The sequence below is a fragment of the Anser anser genome, assembly GCF_964211835.1.
Source record: "Anser anser genome assembly, chromosome: 24".
Taxonomy (NCBI): Eukaryota; Metazoa; Chordata; class Aves; order Anseriformes; family Anatidae; genus Anser; species Anser anser.
Genome location: NC_139745.1, coordinates 5,271,256 through 5,297,650, shown reverse-complemented (window position 1 = coordinate 5,297,650; position 26,395 = coordinate 5,271,256). Strand labels below are relative to the sequence as shown.

At 50.9% G+C, this 26,395-nt stretch overlaps 1 protein-coding gene and 1 long non-coding RNA gene across 4 annotated transcripts in view; one reads left to right on the top strand and one right to left on the bottom strand.

Moving 5' to 3' along the window:
* Positions 1-26,395, top strand: part of LOC310886170 — a 228,797-nt gene that overhangs the window by 57,486 nt on the left and 144,916 nt on the right. The gene's annotated exons all lie outside the window — the stretch shown is intronic.
* The window catches only part of GRIK3 (glutamate ionotropic receptor kainate type subunit 3), a 141,247-nt gene that overhangs the window by 8,736 nt on the left and 106,116 nt on the right, over positions 1-26,395 (bottom strand). For 2 of the 3 annotated variants that reach the window (XM_083810353.1, XM_083810352.1), the window contains one exon: positions 1-26,395. This exon is cut by the window's left edge and continues 8,736 nt beyond it. In XM_083810353.1, coding sequence (XP_083666479.1) covers positions 26,201-26,395 — 195 coding nt within the window. In that variant the 3' untranslated portion in view covers positions 1-26,200. The other variant, XR_014575198.1, reaches the window with a different exon arrangement.

The following is a 26,395-nucleotide window of genomic DNA, read 5'->3' as shown; positions in this document are numbered from 1 at the left end:
AGCAGGCCGTAAGAAAGCATTGAAATGCAGTTCCTTGCCACCAGCTGTGTTTGAAATAAGAAGCTTTTGTGAGTAATTTCCAAACCCACTGGACCAAACACAACTGAACAGTGAGACCCCTGTGCCCGCGGAACAGGGAAAGCTCGAGAAGTGCATTTGAAACTTGTTTTTTCCTGTGGCCTTGATTCAGCAAAGCAGCAGGGATCTAGCGTTAGGGGCTGGGCTGCCATTCCCTGCTGCAGGGGCTAAGAGCCGGGTCTGTTCCCCAGGCGTTTGAAAGACAGGGACCTGCAGGCACTGCGCGAGGAGCGGGGTGTGTCGAGCACAGAGGGCAGCACGTTAGCTGGCCAGAGGCAGGGCTCTGTCTGCACCGAGAGCAGGGTCCCTGGGAGCGGGCACAGCGCAGCTGGAGAGGGGAGCTCTGAGCCCCCAGCCCGCGGAGCCGAGGGCAGGCCCTTCCTTCCAGGGCCAAAGCAACGCCTGAGGCCAAGCAGCTCCTTTTAGCCCAGGGCAGGGATGTGGGAGGGCGGCCGGTGCCCACCATGGGCTGCGTGCCCCAGCTCGGCTCTGTCTGAACCTGGTGCCCTTCCTCGCCCTCCTCTCATAGTCTCTAAACAGCAAAGGAGGAGGAAGAGGGGAAGAAGGAGGAGGAGGTGGAGGGGGAGGTGGAAGAGGATAAGGAGAAGAGCACCTTCACTGCACTGGCACAGTGGGAGGCACCTGCCTGCAGGGGTGTTGGAGGTCCTGGCCAGCTTTCCCCTGCTGCCTGCTCCTCCCTGCAGGCTTTGTCCTGGTTCTGTCATTGGGGGTGCTGGGCTGAGACACGGCCTGATGGAAAACCCACGGTGTGTAGGACAAAATGCCATAGCACAGCCGAGCTACTAGCTTGTAAAGCAGAGGGAAAATAAAGCCGCCGCCACCTGGACGGTGCGGTGAGCCTGGTGCTGGAGCCAGGGGCTGGGGTCTTGTGGGTGCAGCCCCCGTGGCTGCCCCAGGCTCCCACCGCCTGGCAGAGCAGAAACCACCTGAGTCCAGATGGCTGTAAAAACATGATGGGGAGTGTCTGTGCGAGCATCAATCTTCCTGAGTGAGGAGAGGATGGAGTAGGGTAGTCACAAGTGAGTTATCCTGTCACTGCTGACAAATGAAGATAAATTGTGTGACACTGGCTATTTATTTACACACTGTGCTGGGTATGCATATGGGTACGGGCAGGAGAAGCAGCACTGTCACACGTGTAATTGTATGCTGGAAAGGGCTTTTGTAAGGGTGAGTGTTGGGTGGTTATCGCTGCGTACAGCCAGAAGAGCTGAGGACGTGTTTCTGCAGGAAGCTTCCCCCTGTCCCGTTAGTGGGCAAAGGGGGAGGTTCCTAGGCAAACTAGGAAAGGGACTGGCCAGGCCCCCTGTCTTTGAAAAACAAGTAAGCAGTGGATGAAAAAGAGGTGGTATGTTGTGAAATGTTCTTTTTCTTTGTTAAGCAGCCTGCATGCACGTTTCTGTTGGTTTACACCTAACTGGCCCCTGGAAAAAAATACATATACGTGCAAATGCTGCAGTGACGTGCAGAATTTGACACCTAACAGCTGACACAGCCCCTGTCTGGTGGGCTAATACCTTGCTTTTACGAGGAAATGAGGGGGTGGGAGAAGCTCTTTTTGAATGGATGTGGTACTTGCGTGTCAGGAAGGGATTTCTGAAGGGAGACAGCCTGGCTTTGTGCTGGGGCAGGCTCGGGGAGAGCCGTGCAGCTCTGCTGAGCATCCCCCGGAGGACCCGGAGGGCTGGGGCTGTGCCCTTGGGCGTGCTCTGCCCACGACTGCATTTCCAGGCTTGTGCTCCTCTCGACCCCATCTGGCTGGGCTGCTTTATAAAGATATTTCTGAGCAGAGGGAGGTGGTTAGGGAAAAAATCCTCCTATCTGTGCTGGAGCTATAGTCTGATCAGAGCTAAAGTGATAGAGTTAAACTCCTGTTGTCTCCCACCTGAGCAAAAAAGCTCCTTTTGTGCAGATTGCCTTCCTGTAGATGTGTCTCAGAAGGAGGTGAAGATGCAAATAACACTTTGTGTCTCTCATCCTGGTTGTTTTCAGCAGCTGACTAGCTGGAGTATAAACATGCATTAAAAGGAACATGGGCCGTAGCTGGTGCCGAGGTTTGGAAACTGGACCCATAGCACTGAAATCCTTTCCCATGTAGTGTCTGAAAATCCCTGGTCAAGCAAAATAGAAAACTTAGCCAATACGGTCAGTGTCAGTGGAGAAACCGAAATAAAATGGAAATGCAGCTATTTAAACTCCCAGATAATATTAATGCAAAACAGATGGGCATAAACAGGCCAAGAATAAGTTTAGACAGAAAAATTAGGCTGTCAGAGGAGACAGGACCTGGAACAGCCTTCCAGAAGAAATAACGGGGAGGGAAAAAATGGCATCGGCAATTATGCAGTGCATCTTTATGCATTACATGTCAGGGTTGCATGGCAGGTCTGAAGGATCGTAGGAGACTTTCTAGCTGGTGCTTTCTGGGATGGATTTGTATGTTCTCCTGAAGCCCCCGGTACTGAGAAGATCGGAATCTGTAATTCTGAGGAAATCCGTGTTGTTGGAAGAAGGACTGATAGAGTAGCCTCCGATGTTCTGCAGTTTGCAGCACGTCTGGTTGTGGGAGTGGTGAAGACACAGGGCGTATGGGCCTGGGAGAGCGCCCTGCGTGCACTTCAGAATTTGTGTCCTTATAGAAGCAAATCTGTTTTCAGCTTATCCCTCAGCTCAGTGCAGTCCCTGTAACCACTTACAAAGGGGTGAACTGCTAATCCAGGTCCTGCGCTGGGTGTGCTGCTGTTCAAACAGCCACCTGGATCAGGTTTTGGTTTTAAAACGAAATTTGTATTAATTGTATCAAGAGTGCAGTTTAAGTTGGGGTTGGCTTTTTGCTGCTTTGGAGAGGCTTCCTGGGAGAGAGCTAGCATGAAACCTTCCTCCCAGCCTGCTTCCTGAAATAGAAGGCTGTGGCAGCCGAGCTAGCGTGTCCTTCAGTTGCCGGGGATGTGGGTTACAGCTGCCTTCTGCTTACGGAAAGTAAAAAGGTGTTATGCTAATACAGGATCATGACTTTTGCCTGCGGCAGATAGTGCAAATGGGGATTAAGGTGGGGAGGGGAGACCGCCGTGGTACAGGCCTGGAATAGCTGACAAGTGACACGCTGAAGGAGGCGTGCACATGGATGTCTCTGATGGTAACCCATTATCTTCCATCAGGACGTTGATAAACTGTTATCACTAAATTTTCCTCACCCTACCATCAGCTTTACATCAGGCGGGTATGAAATCCATTACTGTCTGTCATACCTCTTGGCTATTGGAAAGAGATGGTTTTCTCCATTAGATTTTGGTTGGATTCCTTTATCTGCCCATTGCTTTTCCTGCAACTCCTTCTAATGGAATCAGACTAATACAAAATGCCAAAAGAATCAAAAAAGGACACCCAAATGGGGGGAGCTGTAAAAGCCTGCATTGCCCTTACTTGGCCCTGTTAAGGAGCACCAAGTCTGAATTAGTTCGGGTTGTCTGTGCAGGGACTGATCCCATGAGCTCGTTCTTTTTACTTAAAAAGTTAAAAGTAATTTTTGCTTTACAGTCAGCTTGGTATACAAATGTCACAACATAGAAAAAAACATTTGTCATGATTAGTGCTGTAGCTTCCCTGACCCTTTGTCTCTATTAAAGCAGGCGGCGTGGCTGCCCTATAACTTACTGGTTTTTAGTAATCTCACTGTTCTTCAGCAATCATTCCTGCCAAAACTCTGGGCATTAGAAAATGAAGCTAGGAGGGCTTGCTGCTGCATGGCACGGCCTTCTCTGCCAGGTAATAGCACGGGGGAAGAAATGCTCTGTGGGCAGCCTCCACCCTGCCGGCTCCCATCTCAGCGGCAGCAGAGCCTCTGCTTTACTGCGAGTAGCACATAAAGTGTCTCATGAAAAAACAGGTAGGGAGTGCTGCCTTCAGGGAAGGAGCCCTGCTGCCTGGTTAACAAAAATACTACCTCTCCTGGCGATCCTTGCCTCTCTGCTTGAGTGGAATAGCTTACTAACATCTCTGTCTGGAGTTTTTAAAGATTTAGCCCTTTTTTTTTTAGTGTTCCCTAGGCACACGAAGTGAGACCAAGGCTGCACCTTCCCATTCCCATGGCGCAGTCACTGAGTTTGCCTTAATCTCCTGCACCAGTGCCCATGGACTGGGAGCTGGGTTCTGCCACCCATGAAGCCAGCGGTGCTGTTCACAAGCTCAGGTGCTTAACGCCGTCAGACTCCAGCTAGGCGCAGAAAAGTGCGTTTTCTCACGTATGCCCTCTGCCTACCTCTGTATAATGCAGCAAAAAGACGTGGGATTGTGGGTCGATGCAGGGGGCTGCAGAATGCCTTCAGATGCCATCACCATTTTGGTCTGCGGGAAAGCAGAGCCCCAGAGGGTGGGTTTGGGCACGCAGGACAGCCAAATAGCGCTTGTCTGGGGCAGAGCTGGCTGCAGAGGAGCTCCTGATTTCTTAGCAAGAATGTAATCCTGATCAAAGCCCCTTTCTTTCTGTCCGGACTGAGGGGAGAGCCCACCCTGACAAACCAAAGTAGCCCTCCTTTTCCTCCCTTTGCTTGCGCTTTTCGCTTCACAAGCCCTTTTCTCATGCTCTGGTTGCGTATTTGTGAGGCTCCCCAGGGTGCTCTGCGGAGGAAGCCAGGACAAGGCGCGTGCAGCGCTGGCACGCCGCTAACGAGGTGTTGGATGCCGCGGCCAGCAGCCGTGCCAGCAGGGCCGGGAGGGAAGAGGAACGAGGTCGGTTCCAGCTCCCTGGGATCCCCCCTTCCCTCTTCAGCCTCCGGCTCCTGCCCTGGGAGGCCCTCGGTGTGCCCGGGCCATTGGAGTCTGTGTCCTTGCCTCCAGAGCAGTGCTAGAATTTAATATAAATAAGGTAAATGAAGAGAGTTTCACGGGCAATTGGAAGGTCAGCACAGCTCATGCAGTGCCATTTGCTGCTCTTCAAACATTCTTTCCTGGCTTCTTGTTAATCCTCAGGCAGACAAGCCACAAGCACGTTGGTTTTCTCTCCCCCTTCCTTTCCTGTTTTGTTCTCCCAGCCAGCACCCATGAGGCTGCCGGATTGTCACCGCTGTACCCAGTTGTACACTCTCCTGCTGCAGATATTAATTTTTTGTTTATAGAAAAATCAATAAGGTTTGAGTTATCAAAAGATGTGTGCACTAGTGGGAAAGACACAAAATCAATGCTGAAATATTGCCTTATTTAATGGCTGCTGTAAATAGCTCTGTTATGATTCTTTAGTAGAGGTAAATTATGAAAGCACAACAGAGGTCAGCTGAACGTACTTGTTTGCAGCCTACACCCCAGCAAGCCCATTCAGCTTACCTTGCCCTCCTAGGCAGTAGCTGACAGAAGTTTGAGGTATCTTAGCTCGTGGCTTTGCCATCACTCGCCTGAGAAAATGGAGCGGCGCCGGCTGGCTTTGCTGGGCCCTTGCAGGGGTTGCCCTGTTTCTGGGCTCCCTCCTCCTGGCCACGTCCCGCACCGGCAGCTGCTTCACAGGGGCTCAGCGGCTTTCCTGGGGCCCAGCACAGCTCCGGGGAGGAATTGCAGCTCACGTTCCTCCTTCTTAAGGCACGTTTTCAGAAATGTCATCAGGGTTTATAAATGAGGCTTTTAAAAGGCTTTAAACACCCGTCATTTTTAATGGTTTATTTCTGTGTTACTGAATGTAATTATCTCCAGTAGTTCTTTCTAGAACGCGTTGTGGTGCTTTGGAAAGCGCTGGCATTTTCCCCACATTCCTGGAAAGCCGAGTCCTGGGCTTGGGGTTACTGTGGCAACACAGCCGCTTCCACCGGCACGGATAATTCCTACAGACGAGAGGGAAAACAGCAAGCAGCCTGGAACGCCTTTGGAAGTGGCAAGGAACTGGGAAGCTCGGCCTCGCCTGGCTCCCTGAAGGAGCGGCAGGCCGGCTCTGCGCACGCATCGTCCAGCCCACGCACAGAGGGCTCACCCACAGCCCAGCGGGGTTTTCCCCGAAGCGCTGCCGCTGCAGGCAGGCGGATAGCGCACATCATCTCGTCGGTATTTCACGCTGGGTCAATACAGCTTGGCGTTTGGCCTAACAGAAGTTACTGTCTGCCCAGTGTCAGCAAAGTTCTGACAACCAGACCCCCGTGCTACCCCAGGTCTGAGGAAGGGGCTGCTGAGGAGCTGCGGAGCCGTCGGGACGCCGGGCTGGAAGTGGCGAGGAGTCACTGCCGTGGCTGCGCAGGCAGCTCTGCCTGGTTCATGACCTGACCCAGTCCATGGGGTTGTGCTGGACAGGAGCAGGGCAGGATGGGCAGCAAGCCTGCTGCAGCTTCAGTGATTCTGCACGTGCTGGCTAGCGCCCTGGGACATTAATGCTATTTAAAAAAAAAGGAGAGAAATAGAAGCAGTGTCAAACTACTGTTTTCAGATCTAGCTGCATGGTCCAAGAATGCTGAAATGGGCCAGGAGTGAGGGTTCAGGCTCCAGCTGTTCCAAGTATTTGGTGCCTGTCCTATGTTGAGCCACGTCCCTGGGCAGGCTCAGCTGGCAGCTGGGATCCTGCCTGGCAGTGCGTGAAACCTGCAGAGCTGGGCAGGAGTCAAGTGGCATCGGAATGAAGCGATCGGTTTCTAAATGTGTTCAAATGGGTGTCGTGGAGCTGAAATCTGCTCCCAGCAGACTCTAAAGTGAGTTTTAAAGAGGAGGAACATGTATCCTTGGGAGAGAAAATGGCATAGCTCCCATCTGTGTCTCCACAGCGATCCCTAACCCCAAATCCTCCTCACCCACTGTCAGGGAAGGGCTGTCGTTCTCTGGCATCAGGCCTCAGCTCCTGGTCTGAACCCCTTGAGAGCAGAGGGGAGCGCTGCAGGGGGCTGTGAAGGGGATGGGACTTTCTGCAACCTTCAGGGCTGTGCTGAGGGACAGGGCACAGCGAGGGCTCCCCTGCTCCAGCAGTGCTGCCTTCTGTCTCCGTTTCATCCGATACGCGGGCTGCTGTCATGGGGCAGTGTCTGCGCAGGGACGTGGCTGTCCCTGGCACTGCAGGGTGACCCACCAGGCACGGCTGCCCCAGGCTGTGGCAGCAGCTCCTTGCTCAGCCTCATCTCTCACCTCTCCGTACAAGCTGCTGGGGTCGTGTTGCTCTAACAGCTACTGAAGAAGAGCAACGTGATGTGGTGGTGCATACAGTAAAAGACGGTCCTTGTCTGAATCAAAAGTGGCTGGAGAGACCACGACTGGTAGTTGGAGAGGTGCAGGAAGAAAGCACGGAGCATGTAATGCCTGGCCAAAACATCTCAGCACGGAACAGAGGTCCATCAGCATCTACAGGGGGATGGATGGTGCTGCTGCCGTTTTCTCCTGAGGACTGCCCTTCTCCATGACCTGCAGCGATGCTTCGTGGCTGGCTCCATCCACCCCTTGGGCTGGGCGCCCTTCCTTCCTTCCTTCCTTCCTCCCTGCAGCCTGTCTCTTTGGGCAGCGGTTAGCCGGTGGAAGGGTTTTCTTTTTATTATGGTTTTAATATTCATGACACATGCAAATGAGAAAAAAAAGGTAATTGTCCCAATTAACACTAAATAGGTTTTTCTCACACATCTCAAGTAATTTGATGCTTCTGCTTATCTCATAAAAAGTTTCCTAGTGGAACTGCCTCAGTCTCGGTGTTCATACAAGAGCCTGCTGAGCTTCTGTAATTAAGCTGTGATTAGCCAGCTCTGAATACATGTTTTTGAATACAACATTGCACTCTTAGGGCTACTGGAGATGATAAAGTGATCAGTGAACACCTAAGGTACATCCATAGCGCTGAAATAAACCTTCTGCTGTGGATGGGAGGTCAGTTGCCGTGGTTCTGTTCCCATGGGCTCCCTAAACCCAAGTAAATTTCAGGGCCGAGGCCGTTACCACCAGAAACTCCTGGTGTAACTGATCCCAGTGCTTCTGGGCTCGCCGGGCAGGTGATGAGGGAACCTGCCTGTGTGCGGTGCGGGCAGGAATTGCCTTTGTGCTCGGCTCTCCCGATGGAGTGGTTAACTCAACCTGAAAGAGCCTTTTCATGAGGATGAGCGGTTCCTTTAGCATCCCTTCTCCTGCCCCGCTACCGGGCGCTCCGGGTGCAGGAGGAGTGCGACGGCAGGTCTGGCACGCCACGCTTCCACCCCGAACAGAGCACGGCTCCTGGGCGTGAAACCAGAGGCCGCGAGGTTGTGTTCACTCAGCCAGAAACATGATGTATCTTGTGGCCTCTGAGCCCAACTGCAGCTGTTGGTAATGTCAGGGAGCTGCTCTGCAGTGAATTACAGCTGGTATTTCATCTCCCACGGTATTGGGCTGAAGAACAAACCAGAGGAAGCCAGGACAATTCAGAGAAGAAAGCAAGCTGACAGTTCCTGAATAAATGATTCATTATTCACTCAGCTCTTGTTGTTCAGTGCACTCGTCTCAGCTCCTGAACAAAAGTTAGTTCCTTTCAAACCCTGCTGCGTTTCCATCTCTGCCGTGACCCGGCGTGACAGCTGAAATGGCCATCAACACGCTTATCCTTCGAATTAGGAGCTCTGTCCTACCTGATCGTGTGAACCATTTGCAGGAAATCTGTATCGGCTGCTGATTTTTACTGCCTTGCATCTCAGGTATGGTTTGTGAACTTTCCAACTTCATGTTATTTCAGTTTTAAAAGCACTTCAGGAGAAATGATGCGGGATTATCTGGTGAAGAGGCAGTTGTCTAAAGCGCTGTCAGAACAAGCACTTCCACGTTAGCGGACTGTTTCTTCCCATCACGGCTCCTACGAGCTCTGTTGCTGACTTGGCCTCTGTGCCAGGCACTGCAGAAGCAACGTGCACAAAACCCTGACATCCCCGAGCTAAACGGGAGCTCGCTGCTTGCTTGGGGAGGTGGGTGGGGGTCAGCAGGCTGGCTGAAAGCTGGATCCTCTTCCATGTGTCCCAGGTGGAAATCCTTGAGCGGGGGCAAGCGCTGCCCCTCCGTGTGCCAGCCCCAGGGCGAGCTGCAGCCTGGAGTTCAGCTGTCATGCTGGAAAATGTGGTCGCTTCACGCAAGGACAAGTGTCTGCCCGCCTGTCCTTCTGCAGCGTGCCTGGACCACGCCAAGTCCCTGCTGTGTGCAGGAGAAGGCCAAGCTGAAGGCAGTTTTTGAGGGGTTGGGGTGGTGTCATAGGTTTTGTCAAGTGTGACGTGCTGTCATGGCTGTGTTCCAGTGGGCGCGAGTGAGGAAGCCAAAGGGGGAATGTGAACCTTCAGGAGATTGTGCAAGAGCAGCGAGTTGCGTGAACAGAGATGCGGTGCCAGAGGCGAGGTGGCAGAGCCCAGTGCCTGGAAGGAGGCGGAGAGATGGAAGAGAAATAGGAACAGCAAAACTGGTGCAAGGTCAGAGCTGAGCAATACATCCAAGCGAAGAAGATCCCGAACAAAATTCATGGAAAGGAAGAGAAAGATCTGGAGAGGGGTCTGCAGGGTGATGTGCAGGCACACCTGGCCTGTTCCCCCGCAGGACCAGTGGAAATACCTGCGAAAATTGGATCCAGGCTGCCAGGAGGAAACTTCACCCAGAGGGCTGTGAGTGCCTCGCACGTCACTGCAGCAGCGTTCACTTGCTGTTCTCGCCTCAGGCAGCGTTAGAATAACCACAGAGAGCACTAGTGAGATTTGGCTTGGGTTTGTTTCACACCAAGGACTGCACCGTGTAGATGCTTATTCAGACTGGGAGGAAACATACCGTGTCGATAGCAAACTTTCCTTTCATTGCAGATTTCTCCATCTGTTTTGTATCTGTGCTTTGTTCGCTTGCAGTACTGCGTGGGTGCTTGTTGGAAGAAGGGCGTTTCAGAGCTGCTGCACAGCTTTCCTTGGTAAACACGATTTGATAGTCATTTCAAGTGGGGCTTTTGCAGAAATTCTCGTATTTCATTCCTTTATGCTCTGCCAATCCAGCTGAGTCTTGCTGCTCCTCTTTGTCCCTCTGCTATTCCATTCTAACCCTGCCCCCTACATGAACACACAGAAAAGTATTTTGTCCAATTTAAAGCTAAGCAATTTTTATTTGTAGCTGTAAGTGGGTCCATTAGTGCCAGTCAGTGGAAAGCTGAGGAACATTTGGGAGATAATTGGGCCTGGGTCCATCAGAAGGTCTTGATGCAGAGCCTGCCGCACTCTGCGCTGGTAAAACATCTGTGCAAATAGCTCTGCAGCTGAGGTTTCATTAGAACTGCCCATCACGACAGTCCTCTAAAAGCTCGAAATACACCAGGGACTCTTCTGTGTCTACCCAAAATAGCAAGCTCTCCACTTAGCGATCCCTGTGCTGAAACTGGGGTCTTCTCGTTTCGATGTTGCTGGCCGCAGGCGTGACCCGAGACGCTTTGTAGTGATGCGCCCGAGCTATCAAAGCCTCGCCGCTGATGGCGTCTCATTAGGCCTGCAAGAGGTGAGGCTGGGGCTGGCACCCAGCTGTGTCTCTGAGCCGAGTATATAATTTTCCAGCCACATCTGGAAAGGGGGAGGTACAAAATTGAATGCAAATGGTCCTCTGTCACAGGGAAAAATGTCATTTCCAGTAGGATTTTCTTTGAAAAGAAAAAGAATATACCTTTGGATGAGAGGAGATAATTGCAGTGTTTGTGGAACTGAGCGACAGGGAGAGCCAGCTGCAACCTCAGGCTCTTCCCCCAGCTCTGCTCCTTTTCAGCCTGGTGTTGCTGGGCCGTTGTCCAGGGCACCTTGCTGAGCTCTCATGCCTGGCCCTGGTTCCCCCTGTGTCTGCCGGCTGCTCCCCTGCCGCCGTGAGCACGTTGCTGCTGCTGCTTCGGGTGCTCCTGTCCCCTGATGTCCGCTCACTGCAGCTCAGGACTTGCTTCTGGAAGCCAGAACTGCTGGAGGACCACAGCCTGCTTTGAACCAAGCTGAGGAAACTGCCCACGTGCTTAAAAGCATTTAAGTGACCAAAGGTGTAAAACAGCGCGGCTGATGGAAACTCTTCTGCCTGATGCCTCTTTGCATCTCTCGTGTAGGGCAGAGCAAGTTCCTCCTTGGTCTCCATCACCGTCTGCTGCAGCCTGGGCATCCCAGGGGCCGCATACAGGCTGTCCTTGGATCCTGCAAAGACGTCAGCTTGTCAGCAGTCACCATCAGGCTGGGTTGCTCTGCTCTTCTTGTTATCCATACCCATAAAGCACAGGATCCCATGTCATCATCCAGCACCAAATCCTGCACATGACAGTGGTGTAGGGCAGGGAGAAGAGGTGCTGGGTTCAGTCCCTGCCGGTGAAGTCAGGGGCCTTGCTGTTGGCTCACGGAGATGCGGGTAGGTGCTGTGCAGGGTGAATCCCAAGCCGGCGCTGAGTTTTCAGACATGCAGCTTTGTTTAGCGGATCATCATCTGTTTCTTCTGTGTGTCACTTAAACTGCTGTTGTTATGCAAATCCGGTAATGTATTTATGAGTGCTCTCCGGAGATTTCAAATGGCATCTAATCTGGTTAGTGGATCCATTCTGCGAGACCTGGGGAACATTCGCTTAAAGACGAAACGTCGATGCTTTGTGCACTGACTGGAGACAGAAGCTGCTTTATCACCATCACCGAGCATTACAACAGCCCTACTGACCTGAAACCCCTGTAATTGCCAGGAAGAGGAATAAACACACAAACAAATGGGAAGAAGCACTTAGAGTGCATTCACAGCTACTGACAGTGCCTGCACGGAGTTGCTGCAAACCAACTCACCGGTTCCCTCGAGCTAAGCACAGCCGGACTGAGCCCGGACCTGGCCGGGACGCTGTGTGAGCAGCCTGCCACCTGTGATTTGTGGGCGGCAGCCTTTCTCCTCACGGGGTTTAGGGCCTTGCTTGATTTCCAGACAGTCACCATGGAGTTTGTGCTTTGTACGGTGCCTCAGGATCGAGACGAGCTCCATGCAAATAGCTGCAAAGCCATTTCTTTGTGTTCCTCTGACTTTGTGCTAGACCCTGCCGTGCCCAGGATGCCTGTGCAGCCTGGGGAGCGCTGGGCTGTCGGTGTGCCCTGGCCAGATCCCCTCTGGCTTTCTGCTGTCTGTGCCTGCTGCGTCCTTCGACTGGGGGATCCCCTCTAAGCGATGAATTTTTGTTCTCTGTTTGATAACATAATTGTTTTCTTGCAAGTAAGTGTTTCTACTTCACTGGCTGAACTTTTTTTTCTTTAAAAAAAGTGTGCATCCTCTTGGAATGTTCTCTGAAAGCTTATTTCTAGCTGAAATGAAAAATCACAACACACTTTGATCAAATGGCACACATTTTCTTTTAGTTGAAACAAATGCTTTTCTTTTTTTTTTTTTTAATACTGCATTTGGAATTAGATTGAGGGAAATTAACTCAAAAGTATCTTGTTGAAAGAAAAAGCGTTCATTAAAAAGTCACTATGTTTTGACTCTTGCCTTTGAAATTTATTTTTAATGTCTTCAACAAAGCTGCAGAAATTTTTGAGTAATCTAGATATACATGAAACAGTTCCCCATTCCTCTTTCATTTGCAGGCTCTAAGTCTCGCACGCTTCACCACGGTATTTTATTTCCCCATTCATCTCGTTGCCTTGCCTCCTGCTCCATCTTGCCTCCCGCTCCGGTGCGCTGGCAGGGGGCAGGAGGGTCGGTGCCTCCCTCATCCGCGGTTTGATCGTGTCCCCCTGCCCCAGGCTGAGCCCTCCTGACGGTCCCTGTCGGATGACAGATTTCAGGAGAGCATTAGTGATTAGGAACACCACTCTCATCAAGGCAAATAATTAGTGAGAATGCATGCAGTTTACGAAAGCAGTTCAATTAAAGGGAATAACAAGCTTTTTACAGCAACAAAGGAAGGACTAAGTAGACCTCAGTGAGTAAATAAAGCTGTAATCAGTGTGATTAATTTAAAATCTCAGGAAGGCATGAATTGGATTGATATTCCAAAAGTCTAATGTGTCTCATGGGACCACAGAAGGAATAACAGAAGGAATAATTCCACGTTTTAAGGAGAATGTGAAGTCTCATTAATTGTGAACAACAAGAAGTTAAAAAAAACAAAAAACAACCACAAACGGTGACGTTACTTTGCTATAAATTTCTTGGAAGCACAGATCTTGGCTAGAGTATTTTTCACGAGGCTCTTAAAAAATCCTGCATATGTTGCCTGGCTAAAAAAAAAAATGAAAAAAAGGTGTAGAAGTGGGTTTGGCTGGCGTTTTAACCAAGATGCTTACAAACCTGCATTTGAGCAGCAGTTGGGAAGCAACTTTCTGGGGAGGGATTCATTGCTCATCCTCCCTCGTGGGTGAGGCTGAATGGTGGATGTTTTAGGGCAGAAAGGGGATGTCCAAACGAGTCAGGTGCCGAAGCAACTGCATGGGGCCGGTGTTGCTTCTCCTTGATCTGAAATCTGCCTTTCCTCCACGGGTAATTTGGGGCTGCAGCAAACCCTAAACAGCCAGACAGGAACTGGGACTGTCATTTGTACCCGCGTTTAATTTAGTTCACAGGTGACTGATGGTTTTATGGCACTTCAGTACACTTCACAATAATTTAAACTCCAATATTCAGTGCATCCATGAAATCTCTCCCATTAACGTACCAGGGAAGGAAAGCAATGTAAGGCTTTCCTACAGAGTACAAGGATTTAATCAATTACTTCGATTAGTATTTGTCATTCTTACGTTTCTAACATTTCCAAGTGTGCTCAACCTTTTAGTTAGCATTTTTCAGTGGAAAAAGAAAGAACATTTGTGTCCTACAACTGATGACTTACATGGCAATTATCACCTAATAAGCATCTCTGATTGCCGGTTCCTTCAGCCACTGCAGAGGTCTGGGCAGGGCGGTGTACAGGTGTAGCAGCCCGCTCTGTTCCCCTCCCAGAGCTGCTAAAGCTTGGCCTGCATCCAGCGAGTTCACGAGGCAAAGCCTCCTTCTGGAAAGTGCAGGTTGGTTTCTTATAATTCAATTATGTTTCTCAAGGTCTCCTCTTGCTAAATACGGTAAAATTGTGTCTCAGCTGAACTAAATAAACACTCCAGAGTTCTGTGTTCTGTGTCTCAGGCTCTGGTGGCACCCCGAAATAGATGGTATTTAAAGCAGACATCTACACAGGTAGAAGCAGAACATACATACCCCAATTAAAAATGCAGTCGGATAATCAGAGTTCTGATGCTGTCCTGGCAGTCACCAGAGACACGGCGAGCTTGAACCCGGCAGGTAGGAGATGGCATGGACGGAGGGAAGATGGGTGCAGAAGTGATGGGACACGACAGGGTCAGCGCCCGCTGCGAGAGTCCAGTCCTCTTGGACAGACAGAGGTCAGTCCCCATGGGAAACCTGCACAAACCACTAGAGAAACGTAATTCCGGGACAGGTGAAGTTGTCCCTTTGCGAGTGTTGCCTAGACTGTGGCTCGTGAAGGTAGGGTGCCCGTGCAGCTCCGTGCAGTCCCCATCGGTGCTCTGTTGGGTGCGGGCTGCTGGCAGCTGCAGGTCTGTGCGGCCGTCCTACACAGCTCGTGGGGTGCCTGCCTCCAGCTGCCCTGGTCCCTGCAGTAGGCAGCAGCTCCCAGCTGGGCACTGTGTTAACATGTGCATTTCCCGTGCTCGTTAGCACTCCTGTGTTCGTTAGTGCTCCGTGCTCATGCATAGCTGGACAAACCCCAACCCCTCACCATGTCTGACAGCGCATCTGCGGCTCTCCCGCTCCTCCGATATGCCAGAGGTGATAGAGGTGGCGTCAGGCGCCCACCAAATGCTGAAAGCAGCATGGGAGGAACTTCAGCTTGTACCTCTTCAGCTTTCGGATTAATTCCCCCTAGGCTCTGTAGCATTATTAATGAGCTTTCTAATTTAAGCACAACATTCATGTGAACCTGTCTGTGAACTCAGCAGCAGCTTGTGTCATAACGGGAAGGGTGGCACGAAATAACCTTTCCATGAATAAGTGCTGAGTGCCAGCAGTACCTGCAGCATGAGTGAAAAATCAGAGGCGATAGGGCTATTTCAACAAGTTCAAATCCCAAACAACCTCTTTGCAGTGGAGAAAAATGCTCTATCAATACCTCCACACACTGCTCACTTGCACTGGAGAAGGATCAGGGTTTGCATTAAGTTCTCCGAAGTTTTGATAACCTTATTTCCCCTGGGGGAGTTTTTAGGCAGAATAATGTATAGCCCGTTGTTGTATGTTCCAAATTCCATTTGCTAGAGATCAGTATTTTATTGCCAGACCAGCATTTAAAAATTGTTCTCTATTTTCTTAGCTTTGTGGGAATTTATGGCACCTGGAGTGGAAAGAAAAGGATTTTTTGATAAGATGTGGGCTTTTTATTTATTTGTTTTGATGGGAATCTTTACCCACACAAATTAATCTTCCTCGTTACAAGAAGGAGTCATTGGAGGTGTGCAGGTCTCCCTGCAGAGGTGCCGTCGCTGAGTGCAGCCCAGCTCCCCGGGTTTGTGCAGCTCTGGGAACACCTGATGGTTTGGGGTGCCCAGCCGCACGCCTTGCCTGGCAGCCCGAGCTGCAGGAGGCGAATGCTCAGCTCTTCCTACAGACAGGACCTCTTTGAGGTGACTCAGGTCTCTTCCTTTCTTCCCCTCTTTATCCCATCCTTTGGCAGCGCTTACTCAGGGTGCCGCTGTCCCACAGCTGTGGTCTGAGATCCTTTAAACGCTCAGCCCCTTTCCTTAGGCATTCACAGAGAAACTTGCTATACAAGTTAATTGCTGCTAATTAATTCTTTGTATGGTTTATCATGTTTATGAGCAGGTGAAGTGTGATGTGCTTCCTCTCCTCGACAGCCTGAGAGCATTTGAGCCTTTTGTGTTGCTTGTTTTATTGCCACGTTTTCAAACTCCACAGTTACTGAAATTCATAAATTCCTGTTATAATTGATAACTGCGTTTTTTTCTAGCCCTTTATTACTCCAAGTATTTCAAGTCCTATTTTCACATGGCAAATTAATTCCATTTTAACATCCAGATTTTTCTCCGAACTTTTTCAGAGTCACTGTCCCCTCTGGTCGGTGCCTCGGTGGAGAGCTGCTCGCAGCACCCTGCCCACGTTGGGTGGCGCTGCCTTGCCTGCGTGTGCGTCCTCGGGGCAGCTTTTGTGGTGAGCACAGCGCTGCCACCACGAGCTTCTCCCACCTCGCAGCGTATGGGGACAACCGGCAGGTGGTGGCCGTTGTGCTGAAGGACTTCAAGGTCCCCGTGACTCTTGCTTTTGCTGTGCTGAGAACTGTGCCAGTGCCCCTTGCAGCTGTGTCGCAGCTGGTGGGTGTAGACCATGCTAATTGTTGCTCTTACTTGTGCATCTTTGCCTCAAGGTGTCTCTGCTCTTCGTAGCTAAGTCCAAGCAGAATCTCTTTTATGTTCCGAAAGTTTGGATTCTCGATAAACCAAATTTAACCAGAGCTTTGTGCCTGTCTGTGCACATCTGCACTGTGCCTGGGACAATAGTTGCTGGTGCTGGAAATCTGATCAGTAAAAGCTTCTGCTGAGCCCCCAGACATCCGTATCGGTGATGCATTTAGATTTTTGGAGCTCCTGAAACACAGCTGAGTTCTGAGGTTATTTTCTTTATCATTTTTTGACCTTAACTTACTGTTTGCTTGCAAGAAGAAAAACCTTTCTCCCCTAAAAGCTCTGTTCTTCTGTTGTGGCCACTGACGAGCAGTACTGGCTCTGCAAATGTCATCAGACATGTTGCTGCTTGATAGCAGCACGAGATAAATGGGTCTTCCTTTCCCTTTGGGGGCAGTGACAGTTTAAAAATGCCCTGTCCTGCCTCCACTTCCTTCATTTGGCAGATTTTTGGTAGTTTATATAATTTGGCTGTGATCCCCTGTCTAAACCATGTCCAACATTTCCTGCAATAAACTTAATGGACTTTTCCATCTTTGAGCAGCTGAATTCTTTCTGAGCAGCTGCTCTGGGTTATTGATGGCCTAATTAGAGTGCTGCCTTAGGCCTGCCACCAGAATATGGAAGACTTTTTTCCTTTTTTTAATAAATATTCCAGTGTATAATAGAACAAAGTGTTTCCAAATGATCTCGGAGCACTGCTTGGATTTCAGCAGCGCAGAGCTGGCTCTGGGGAGCACAAGATGGCCAGGGTGAGCAGAGCCGTGCGAGACGCCGATGGGCAAGGTCCTGACTTCTGGAACGAGAGCGCCGAGAGTTAGTCAGCCCAACAGAAATGCTGAGTGACTGCAGTGGCCTAGTGCAAAATTATTCTTTCGTGTGTGTCTGGTTTTCCTGTTTCTCGACTGCTCTGAAGGCAATGAAGGGAGGAAAGAAAGAAAAAGGAGGAAAGTGAAAGAGCAGAAAACAATTTTTGTTTTGCTTCAGCCTGTATTACGGATCTCCTTGCCTCCCAATTTGCTGCTGATTTTCATTTGTGATGGGGACAGCTGGCTTTTCTTAACATTGCTAGCAGAACTGGCTGCACCGTTCAGTTGCTCTTACGTGACTTACGCTTATTTCTACCTGCAGTCAAGGGTGGGCAACATCCTGCTGTGATGTAGAAGCCAGAAGCACCTGGCTTGGTTTGGGGCCCTGGGAATGTGAGCTGCAGTGCGAGCTGCACTGGTCCCAACGGGGAGCCCAAGCCAGAGCGCGGGCACTGCGCCTTGCCTGGTGCTCAGCACCCCATTCGCACAAGGTTTTTGTTAAGTTTAGTCTTCTGGGATTTTTTTTCTGGGATTTTTTTTTTTTATGTGGGAGGTAGCATTGCTAACTCCTGGGAAGTGCTGGCATGCCGGGAGCTGATCCCGTGTTGAAAAGGGTCACAGCAAAGCGTGACCACCGTGTGCGGGGCAGGACGGGTGCTGTGGCCCTGCGGCAGGGGCCCTGTGCCACTGACCGGCCGTGGCCGTGCCACCATTCCCGCTCCTGGGCATGGAGGGTGGATTTCTCTCACCGCAGTGTTTCGAGAAAATCTAAACAATTTTAGGTTGGTTTTAAATTTTTATTGGAGCCTTTGTAATGAAAATGATTTTATTTTTTTTTCTCCGTGAAAAACAATAACATTGCCCTTTCCACCCAGCTTTGTTGTTTACTTCATCAATCATCCTTGCTTGGTAGCTCATTTTGAAGGCGCGCCGTGACAGCTTTCAGGGGTGTGAAAATTGAAATTTTGGTTCTCATGCTTGAATACAGAAATCACCTGACACATGTCTGTTGGTGGCTGAGGCCAGACTGTCTCACCCAACCTTGACTCTGAGTGGCATAAAAATTCCAGCTTCACTTGCCGGGACCATTCTGCAGCATCCGCCTGAATCGCGCTGCTCTAGAAAACGTTTGGGATTGTAAATTTGTTTACCAGACCTTCCTGGCCATCAGCATCCACTGCAAAAAGCGTAGAGGGAGTAAGGACAAATTCAGAAGGTTTCCAAGTCTCATATTTACAATTCATGGCCATTTAAGCGGTTCTTTAGATCCAAGTAGGGTGCCTGTTGTCTGCAGATGGGGCTGAAGGAGATGAGAGGGAGCGAAAGCCTCACTCAATTAGTCTGGAAGGGCCAGGCCCTCTGAGAAGCCATTTGGACTACGATGTTTGGGATAATCACTGCTTTGTGTTCGGGAAAGCTGATGCCAAAGGGCAGCCAGCTCCATACTGCTTTTCAACCCGACGCGCCCACGGCGTGCACTGTAAATCCCGTTAGAAATAAATAAATAAAGCCCCCAACAAGCAATTCAGCCATCAGAATCTCAGACGGTTTTGTTTGTGTTATTTTCATTTGCCTGGGTAATCGAATTTGTTGGAATTAGGGGTTTGTCTGGATAATAACATTTTCTAACCCTCTGCAGCACAAGAGGGCTGTGGTGAATGCCGATGTAAAGAGAGCTCAGTATTGATTGCAATAAACTGGCCCTAGACAGCATCAATTACCCACTTCTGATGGATGTTTGCGTGCTGGCTGCCAGGTTTGGATGGCGCAGCTTTAGCCACCATTTCTGCCTGCTAGAGAGACTCTGAAGGAAACGTACCTCGGACGTCGCTGGCGCTCTGGGGCCCTGAGAGGAGGCCCGCAGTGGCCGGGCACGGGGACATCCCCGTCACAGCAAGCGGAAAGCCTGGGCCTGGCAGCCCGTCAGATCACGTACTGATTGCAGCCTTCAGCCTGGATGTCTGCGGCCGGTCTACTTAGCTAATTGCCTCTGCTGATGTTCTGTGGTGATCGCTGAGGGCTGGGGCTGCCGGGGGTTTGGTGCCAGAGCCCAGGGTGCTGGCGGGCTGAGCACCTGGCTGCGCAGGTGAGGCTGGAGGTACCCATGACGAGTAGAGGCCGTTTGTAAGCGGGAGGGCAGGTAACAGACCGGGCTGTATCGATCTGAGCCAAATCCTGCCACCTCTCCCTGGGTAACGTCGCAAGGATCTGTGAAGTAGGCACATTTGTGTTCTTCCAGAGATGTACATACGTGGATTTTGTGCCCTGGAATCACCAGGGCACCAAGGCAAAATGGGGATTTCGATGTGTATGTATGAATGGGCTGTATTGCTGGAAACGCAGCAGGTCTTTGGGGTGCGATCACGTTGCAGTGCATCAAGAGGAGTAGAATTCACCCAAAGGACAAACCAATCCACCTGCGTTACCTCGTGTGGCTGCACCACAATCTGCAGGATGGCTTGCAACAACCTGCTGCTAACACCAAGCTCCTCAAGCCTCTCTAAAGCCTCCATGATCCAAAGGAGTCCTCCCCCCGTGCTGCCGTCTGAGCAGACAAAGAGTGGCAAAGCCATTAGCTTGGAGCATATTCGTTAATGTGGCATAAGCAGCTAAAGGAGACGTATTTATGCTCCTTCATTTGCAATTGATAATCTCAAGAGTGAGAGGCTGGTAATAAATTGTCTCACTGGGGCTTCTATCCCGCTGCAGCCCACGCTGCAGAAGGGAAGAGACAGCTCATTTACATAAGATAATGAAACTGCAGCGAAATAGTAAAATTGCAAAGCAACTTTGTTTTAATAATGACAGATGCTTCTTAAACACTTTAATTATGTCTCTCGGAGCAGTTTCAGCTAGGCCACAAGAAGAGAGCAGTGCGAGTGAAATACTTGGAATAAAAGCCAGGCACTTCCTACAACTTGAAGCCTCCTCCAAAGCAACACTTTTCTTTTCTCAGCTGTTTTTCTGGCTCAGGGAATGCCTGTGTCAGGCCCTGATCCTGCCCTTAGCCCTGCAGCCTCTTGCTGCAGCAGATCTGCCATGGGCTGGTTCCTCGGCACCCGCAGCCACTGGGGGACACAGGGACTGCCACCAGCTCCGTGAAAATGGCACAAGTCTGCGTGGGTAACAACACCCGCAGTGACAGCGGTGTCACAGCAGCCTGGGCTTCCCCAAACAAAATTCCCTGCTGAAGTGCAGCGCTTTGCCATGAAGAAGCAGGGAACGGTGCATCCAACAAAGCGCAGGGAGAAGGATAAACGTGTTAGTGGAATATAAGCCACGATGTGAACAAACAGCACGTGTGTGGAAAATGGAAAGAAATTTCGGGCAGCAGGGGAGGATTCAAATAAGCTAACTAGAGCTCAAGGGTGAAACGCCTTAAAAGGATGGCATGGTCCGTGCCTGAAATCTTTCTGCAGCACACTTGAGGTCTTCTTGGTAACGATTCATCTAGCCCTGCTCTCTGCCACGTGCCCCCTTCCTTCATGTAATGATCCCTCGTTCCCTTCCACTGGGGGTCACGTTGTGATCGTGTTCTCATGTTCTCGGTTCCATCCCCAGACCTTCATTCAGGAGATGAGGTGTGTTTGGTTCACAACAACGTTTAGGTCCAGACTTGGCTGAGTCCTTCATGGGAGCACGACAGAGCAGTGGCCGTGCGTGCCTGCTGCCGGCACACCGGGGGGATCAGAGCTCTGAAACCCAGGATCAGGAAAGCACTGCGGAGGTACAGCAATGAAAGCACTGCGGAGGTACAGTTACAGCCTTAAAATGGGGTTTTGCTGAGACAACTGCAGGTTAAAAACTGTTTCCTCTGCTGAGCTGAAAATCTGAACCGTTTCAAGGTGCCTGTAGAAAGCAGGGAGGCGAGGGGACTGGGCAGAGAAGCCTCTCCTGCCGTTCCGCTATTTTCTCCCTCTTTGCCCAGCGGGACTAATTGGTGCTCAAAGGGAAGGGATCGCCTTTCCTACGAGTGCAGTCTGTTGTCTGATTAATTATTCATGGGCAGCATGATTGGCAGCTTTGAGGTGGTGGTGCACAGGCAGCAGAGGGTGATCCGCTGACTGACAAGGTTAATTGCAGCCTGGCGTTCCCGGCGTAACGATTTGTGTTGACAATTCCCAGGGCTGGCAGCGCAGACGGGGTTTGCGGTGCGGGGCCCTGGTCTGCCCCGCGCCGTCCCCAGCGCATGCCACCGGCCGGTTCCTCGCTCACGTGGAAGGGATTTCGCTCCCAGAAGCAGGTCTCCCATGCTAAGCAATGTCGAAGACGCTTTGCAAAGGCAGCGGTTGCTTTTACCTTTTTTTCCCTTCTTCTTTTTCACATATTCTGTGCATATTGATCAGGGTTCAGAACACAAAAGAGGAACTCGGCTCTGGTCTGAGAGTCCCTCTTCGGCAGGAACGGCAAAGCTGCAGCTTTCCAGGGCGCCCGAGTGAATGAGATGAGAAAGATTTATGAGGGTGACCCTTAAAAATAATTGAAAAGGGAAGGGATTATTTTAAACAGGGGATGGGAAATGGCAGCTTTTTGGGATTATTTAATAAGTGCACAACCACAGTGACAAGAATGCCTAAATCCTACCCAAAGTGCATCTCTGGGGCAGTGACCATCTCTTACAGTGAATAAAGGGAGAGCTCAGGAGCTTGAGGCTCTGTCTCTGTATGGGTTATTTGCTTGTGTTCTCCTCGAACAGCACAGCTCAGCTCTCTCCTACTTCCCATCCCGGAAACGGCGATTTTTTTCTTCCTGCCTCAGTATAATAAAGCGGAATCATAAAGATTTCAGACTAATAAATGCTAGACTTCAGAGTGCTTTCAGCTTTTATCAAGCTAATAAGATTTTCGACTTAAAGCAAGAGGGAAAACAGGTGAGCAGTTGTTCTACCAACCTTGAAGCCTGCTGGGATCCTGCAGGCTTGTAGGGGGCTCTCAGGCTCAGGTGCCCCTCCGGAACGAGGAATAAACCCACGGAGCCTCGGGCGAGACACTCCAGGGGAGCACTTCTGCAGCTGGCTCTTCGGGGAACGGCTGGACCGACTCCTTTGGCTGCTGCCAGGCTCCTCGGGTACCTGCAGGCAGCGGGAGCCTCGTCCCATCCTGCATGTTGAAGGGGAAGCAGAGGGCGATCTTCGTGCTCCTCTCCGCTGACCGAGCCAGTCCTCACCGCCTCTAAACCAGCGCAAGTCCCCTCTGGTGAGCGGCACCAGCAGCTCTTCTCCCGGGATGGTTGCGTTTGGTCCTGAATCGGGTCTTTTCCCGCTGGGTTTTTATGGCAGGTCACCAGGAGAGATGGGGATGTCATTAACTGCCTTGGTTTTAGGGACCAGATTTCAACCAGGGAAGAGGGAGGTGTTGAGCAGAAACAGGCACGAGCTTCATCGTTTTCTAGAAATGAATTTTTATTTAAAATTTAAAACCATATTACTTCATACAGCAAACTGTGCACTTTGATATATCACAGTGTCTTAAAAAGGAAAATAATCAGAATTTTTTCTTTTTTTTTGGAAATTTTATTTACATCAGCCTAGAATGATCAGCAAGTAACACAGTTACTATGAAACCAAAATTGTTACAAAATGTTTACAAAAAACTATATTCATAGAAATTCTGCATGTCCACAAAGGAAAATCCCCTGAATATCACGGAGACCAGTTTTTTTCCTTTTTTTATCCAACTCTTTTCTGTTGTTGTTGGTTTTTTTTTTTTCTTCTTCTTTTTGTTCTTTTCTTGTTTTTTTTTTTTTTGAGAAACATGTCAAAGAAAGGTACGGACAGCAAAGGGCTTCCCACGCCAGCGCCCAGCCAGCCCTGGGGCTGGGTCTCGTCCCAGTTTGCTCGTGCGTGCTGCAGGAAGGCTCCCCCCGTGCGCCGCTCAGGAGCTGTGGGTCCCCCTGCGGGACCTCCCAGAGACCGCCAGTGCCCGCAGCTGGCCGAATCCTGCTCCCCACATCACCTGCCCTGCAGGGGACAGCACTTGCCCGGAGCTGGAGCTGCTTCCCTTTGCATATTCACCTTCTTTGTGGATTTGTAGGCTCGCTGTTTGTACCCAATGCTCGTTATTGGTTAAGTCTAAAGGGAAAAGCAACCCCAAAGGAAGCTACCCGCTGCGTCCCTGCTCTGGCTCACAGGAGACCCGGGAGGAAAAAGCAGCGGTAAGGGACAGTGAACGGACATGGCAGCAGTTTAGACACAGTTTAATAGCCGAGACCTGCTTTTTGTCTTCCCTCCTCGCTTTTTCAGTCCCTCTGCCCACCACGCCAAGAAAGAAACCGCTTTCAGGAAAGCTGGAAGTCGGATGGTTCCAGGACAGGAGTTGGCAGCGGTCACAAAAGGGGCACAGACCAGCTTGCGAAAGGCTTCGGGACTTCAGCATCACATCTGCCCCTTCGAGGCCGCTTGGCCGCTGCTGCTTGCCGTCAGGCTCATTGCTGCTCTCTGCGGACAGCTGCCGCGTCGCTCGCGCTGGGTGAAGCCGCTGGGCTGGTTCAGCAGCGCAGTGATTGCATGGCCCTGGGGGCACCGCAGGAGGACGAGGTCAGGAACCGTCCGGGTGAGCGGAGCTGGCGGGGAGCAGGTGTGAGCGGTGCCACGGGGCCGGTCCCAGCAGCCTCCTGCCTGGCGGTGCCGGCGGTTCCGTGTGTCAAAGCCTTTAGTGACCGAGGTCTTAAACATAAAACCGTAACGGAGACGCATGAAGTGCTGATTTAGGGTCAGAGGAGAGGGAAGAGAGCAGGTTAACCTGCAAGGCTTTGTCTTGCTGGCGGATAGCACTAGTGATTCCGGCTGCTCACCTGGTGCTCTGGGATGTTGGTGAGTAAAATGGGATCGAACTGGCGTCAGGGATGAACAAAGGGTGTTTATGGCGTTAGTGATATTTACTTATGTAAAAAAAATCTGCCAGGAAGCAAAATGGTTTTCGGTGGTATTTTACTCTCAGGACATTTAAAGCCAGTTTCAGGCTTTGTTTTTATCTCTGGCGTGATTGTAAAAATCTCTTTCTAAGAACTTAGAAATCTGCAAAGACAACATAACCTCTACTGCTCCGACAAGCCTAAGGATTGGCAAAGAAGTGCAGAAAATATGTCATTAGCTTTGGGAAACAGCCACGTTTCCCAGTTCGTCCTCTGCTGTAGGTGTTTGGTCAGCAAACTGTGAAGATGATGATGCGCGTTGAGTTGGCAGCTTTCAACTCTGATTTTTCATGGTTTCTATGAAAAGGTGAAAATAAATGTAAATTCTTTGCATATCTTTACGTGAGTCAAAATATGACAAATCTAGCTTTTTTGTTTTGGGTCACTGTGTTGCTTCTTCACATCATGGAAAGACAAAATAAGGACAAGTTATGGTCTGTGATGGGGGGGGGGGGAAGCAGAGATCTCCCCTTCAGCTAATTTGCTAATTCTGATCAGCTCCAAAGATAACCTTCATATAACTGAGACTGAGAAAGAAACAGGTGGGAAAAACCTCTTAACTGGGCTGCAGCAGGTTTGTCCCTTTGGGCCCAGACAAACCCTGCGGAAAGCCTCGTGGCTCGGGGAGTGGGGGTGTCCAGCAGCAGGGCGCCGTCACGTCTGCCAGGGAAAGAGGTCGCTCTTCTCATCAACGCCGGTGTTTTTTAACCAGAGCTTTTAAGCACCTTGCAGTACTCCTCGGGATGTTCTGGGTTTCCATGGGCAGGGCCGTTTCTGTTGGTTTTGTTTAGCAGATGGCCGGGGAGAAACTCATCCGCGGAGGGACGAAGCGGCGCGGCGTCACTCAGGCGGTGCATTCGGTCAGCAGAGGGGTCTTTGGTAATTCTGACGAGATGATCCGCAGGACCAGCCTCCTGAATTGAGCAACCTGAAAATAAGAACACAGTCCGGGGAAGATTTCTTCGAAAGATGTTAGCGTGTTTGTGTAAATGGCGTGGAGATGCTGCCGGCGGGGCTGCGGGTCACCGGGCAGGGCGAGGGGGTGTCAGGTTTGGCTCACACAGTGCTGTTTGTCCCAGGCCAGCCCCGGCCCTGCAGGCTGAGGCTTCGCCTCTCAGGTCTCTGGTGCCACGTGGAGCATTTAGTCCTAAACCACGCGTACTGTCCTCTCCTGGTCTGAGTGTGAGTGTGACGGAGCCGCAGTGTCACCGTGGGCTGGCGTTGGGGCGCTTGCACTCGGAGGTGGCACAGTCCCCATGCACGCGGTCCTGTTCTTGGCCAGGACTCTGGACACTCAAGCTTGCTCTCCCCTTCGGGGTCAGCTGTCTCAGGTCTACTGATGAGCATTTCGGTTGCCTTCTCCCTCCAGGCCCCCACGTGGACTTCGTGCTGTGGTGACTCCAGCCAGCACGGCTGGGGGGCAAAGAGCCACCACGAGCTGCGTCGTTGTAGGGTGCAGCCTGGAGCATCGCAGAGCTTCGCAGGCGCTTTCCTCGTTCCTGGCCAGCGTGCCCTAAATGTGTTGTGTCCGTCACTTTGGGATGGGTGCTCACTCGGACCGTTGCTCACTCCACACCCGGAGGGGCAAAGTGTTTCTTTTTATTGCCATGCTAAAGAAGCCTTGCTCAGGGGCTCCTCGTTACCCACCAAGGGTCAGTTTGGCTCAATTCGTTTTTGCCTCCGTGTGTTTTCGGTATGTAAACATCAGACTCCTGGATGGTAGTGTGTTTGGACTCCATGAGGCCTGTAGGATCTAAGCTGTAAAAAAATAAGGAACGGAAAATAACAAAAATGGAAAATAACGGAAAAGCCCCAGGACCCATGTCACAGTCCGTGCTTTGCAGTTGGTGCTTCTGTGCCAGTGATTGATGCAGCTGTGTTTTAAAGGCCTTGATCTTGAAATGAACCAAACCAAGCTTTTTTTTTTTCTCTTTTTTTTTCTCTTTTTTTTTTTAATCCTTTCTTCCCTAGTTAAGAGTGCATCCAGCTTTGACTGACACGATTCCTTCCCTCCCACCTCCCAGGTCCCATTCCCTAGGGAAACACGGGCGTCAATCCAGTGTTGCAGGTCATGTTGTCCTTCCCTGGCAGCCGTCGGTCGTTGAAGGTGTGCATGTTGATCACGGCGTCCGTCTTCACCATGACGGGGGGCTGGGGCTTGTGCTTGACCCGCCGCTGGCAGGTGAGCGACAGCCGGATCTCATCAGCCATGGCGCTGCAGAAGGAGCG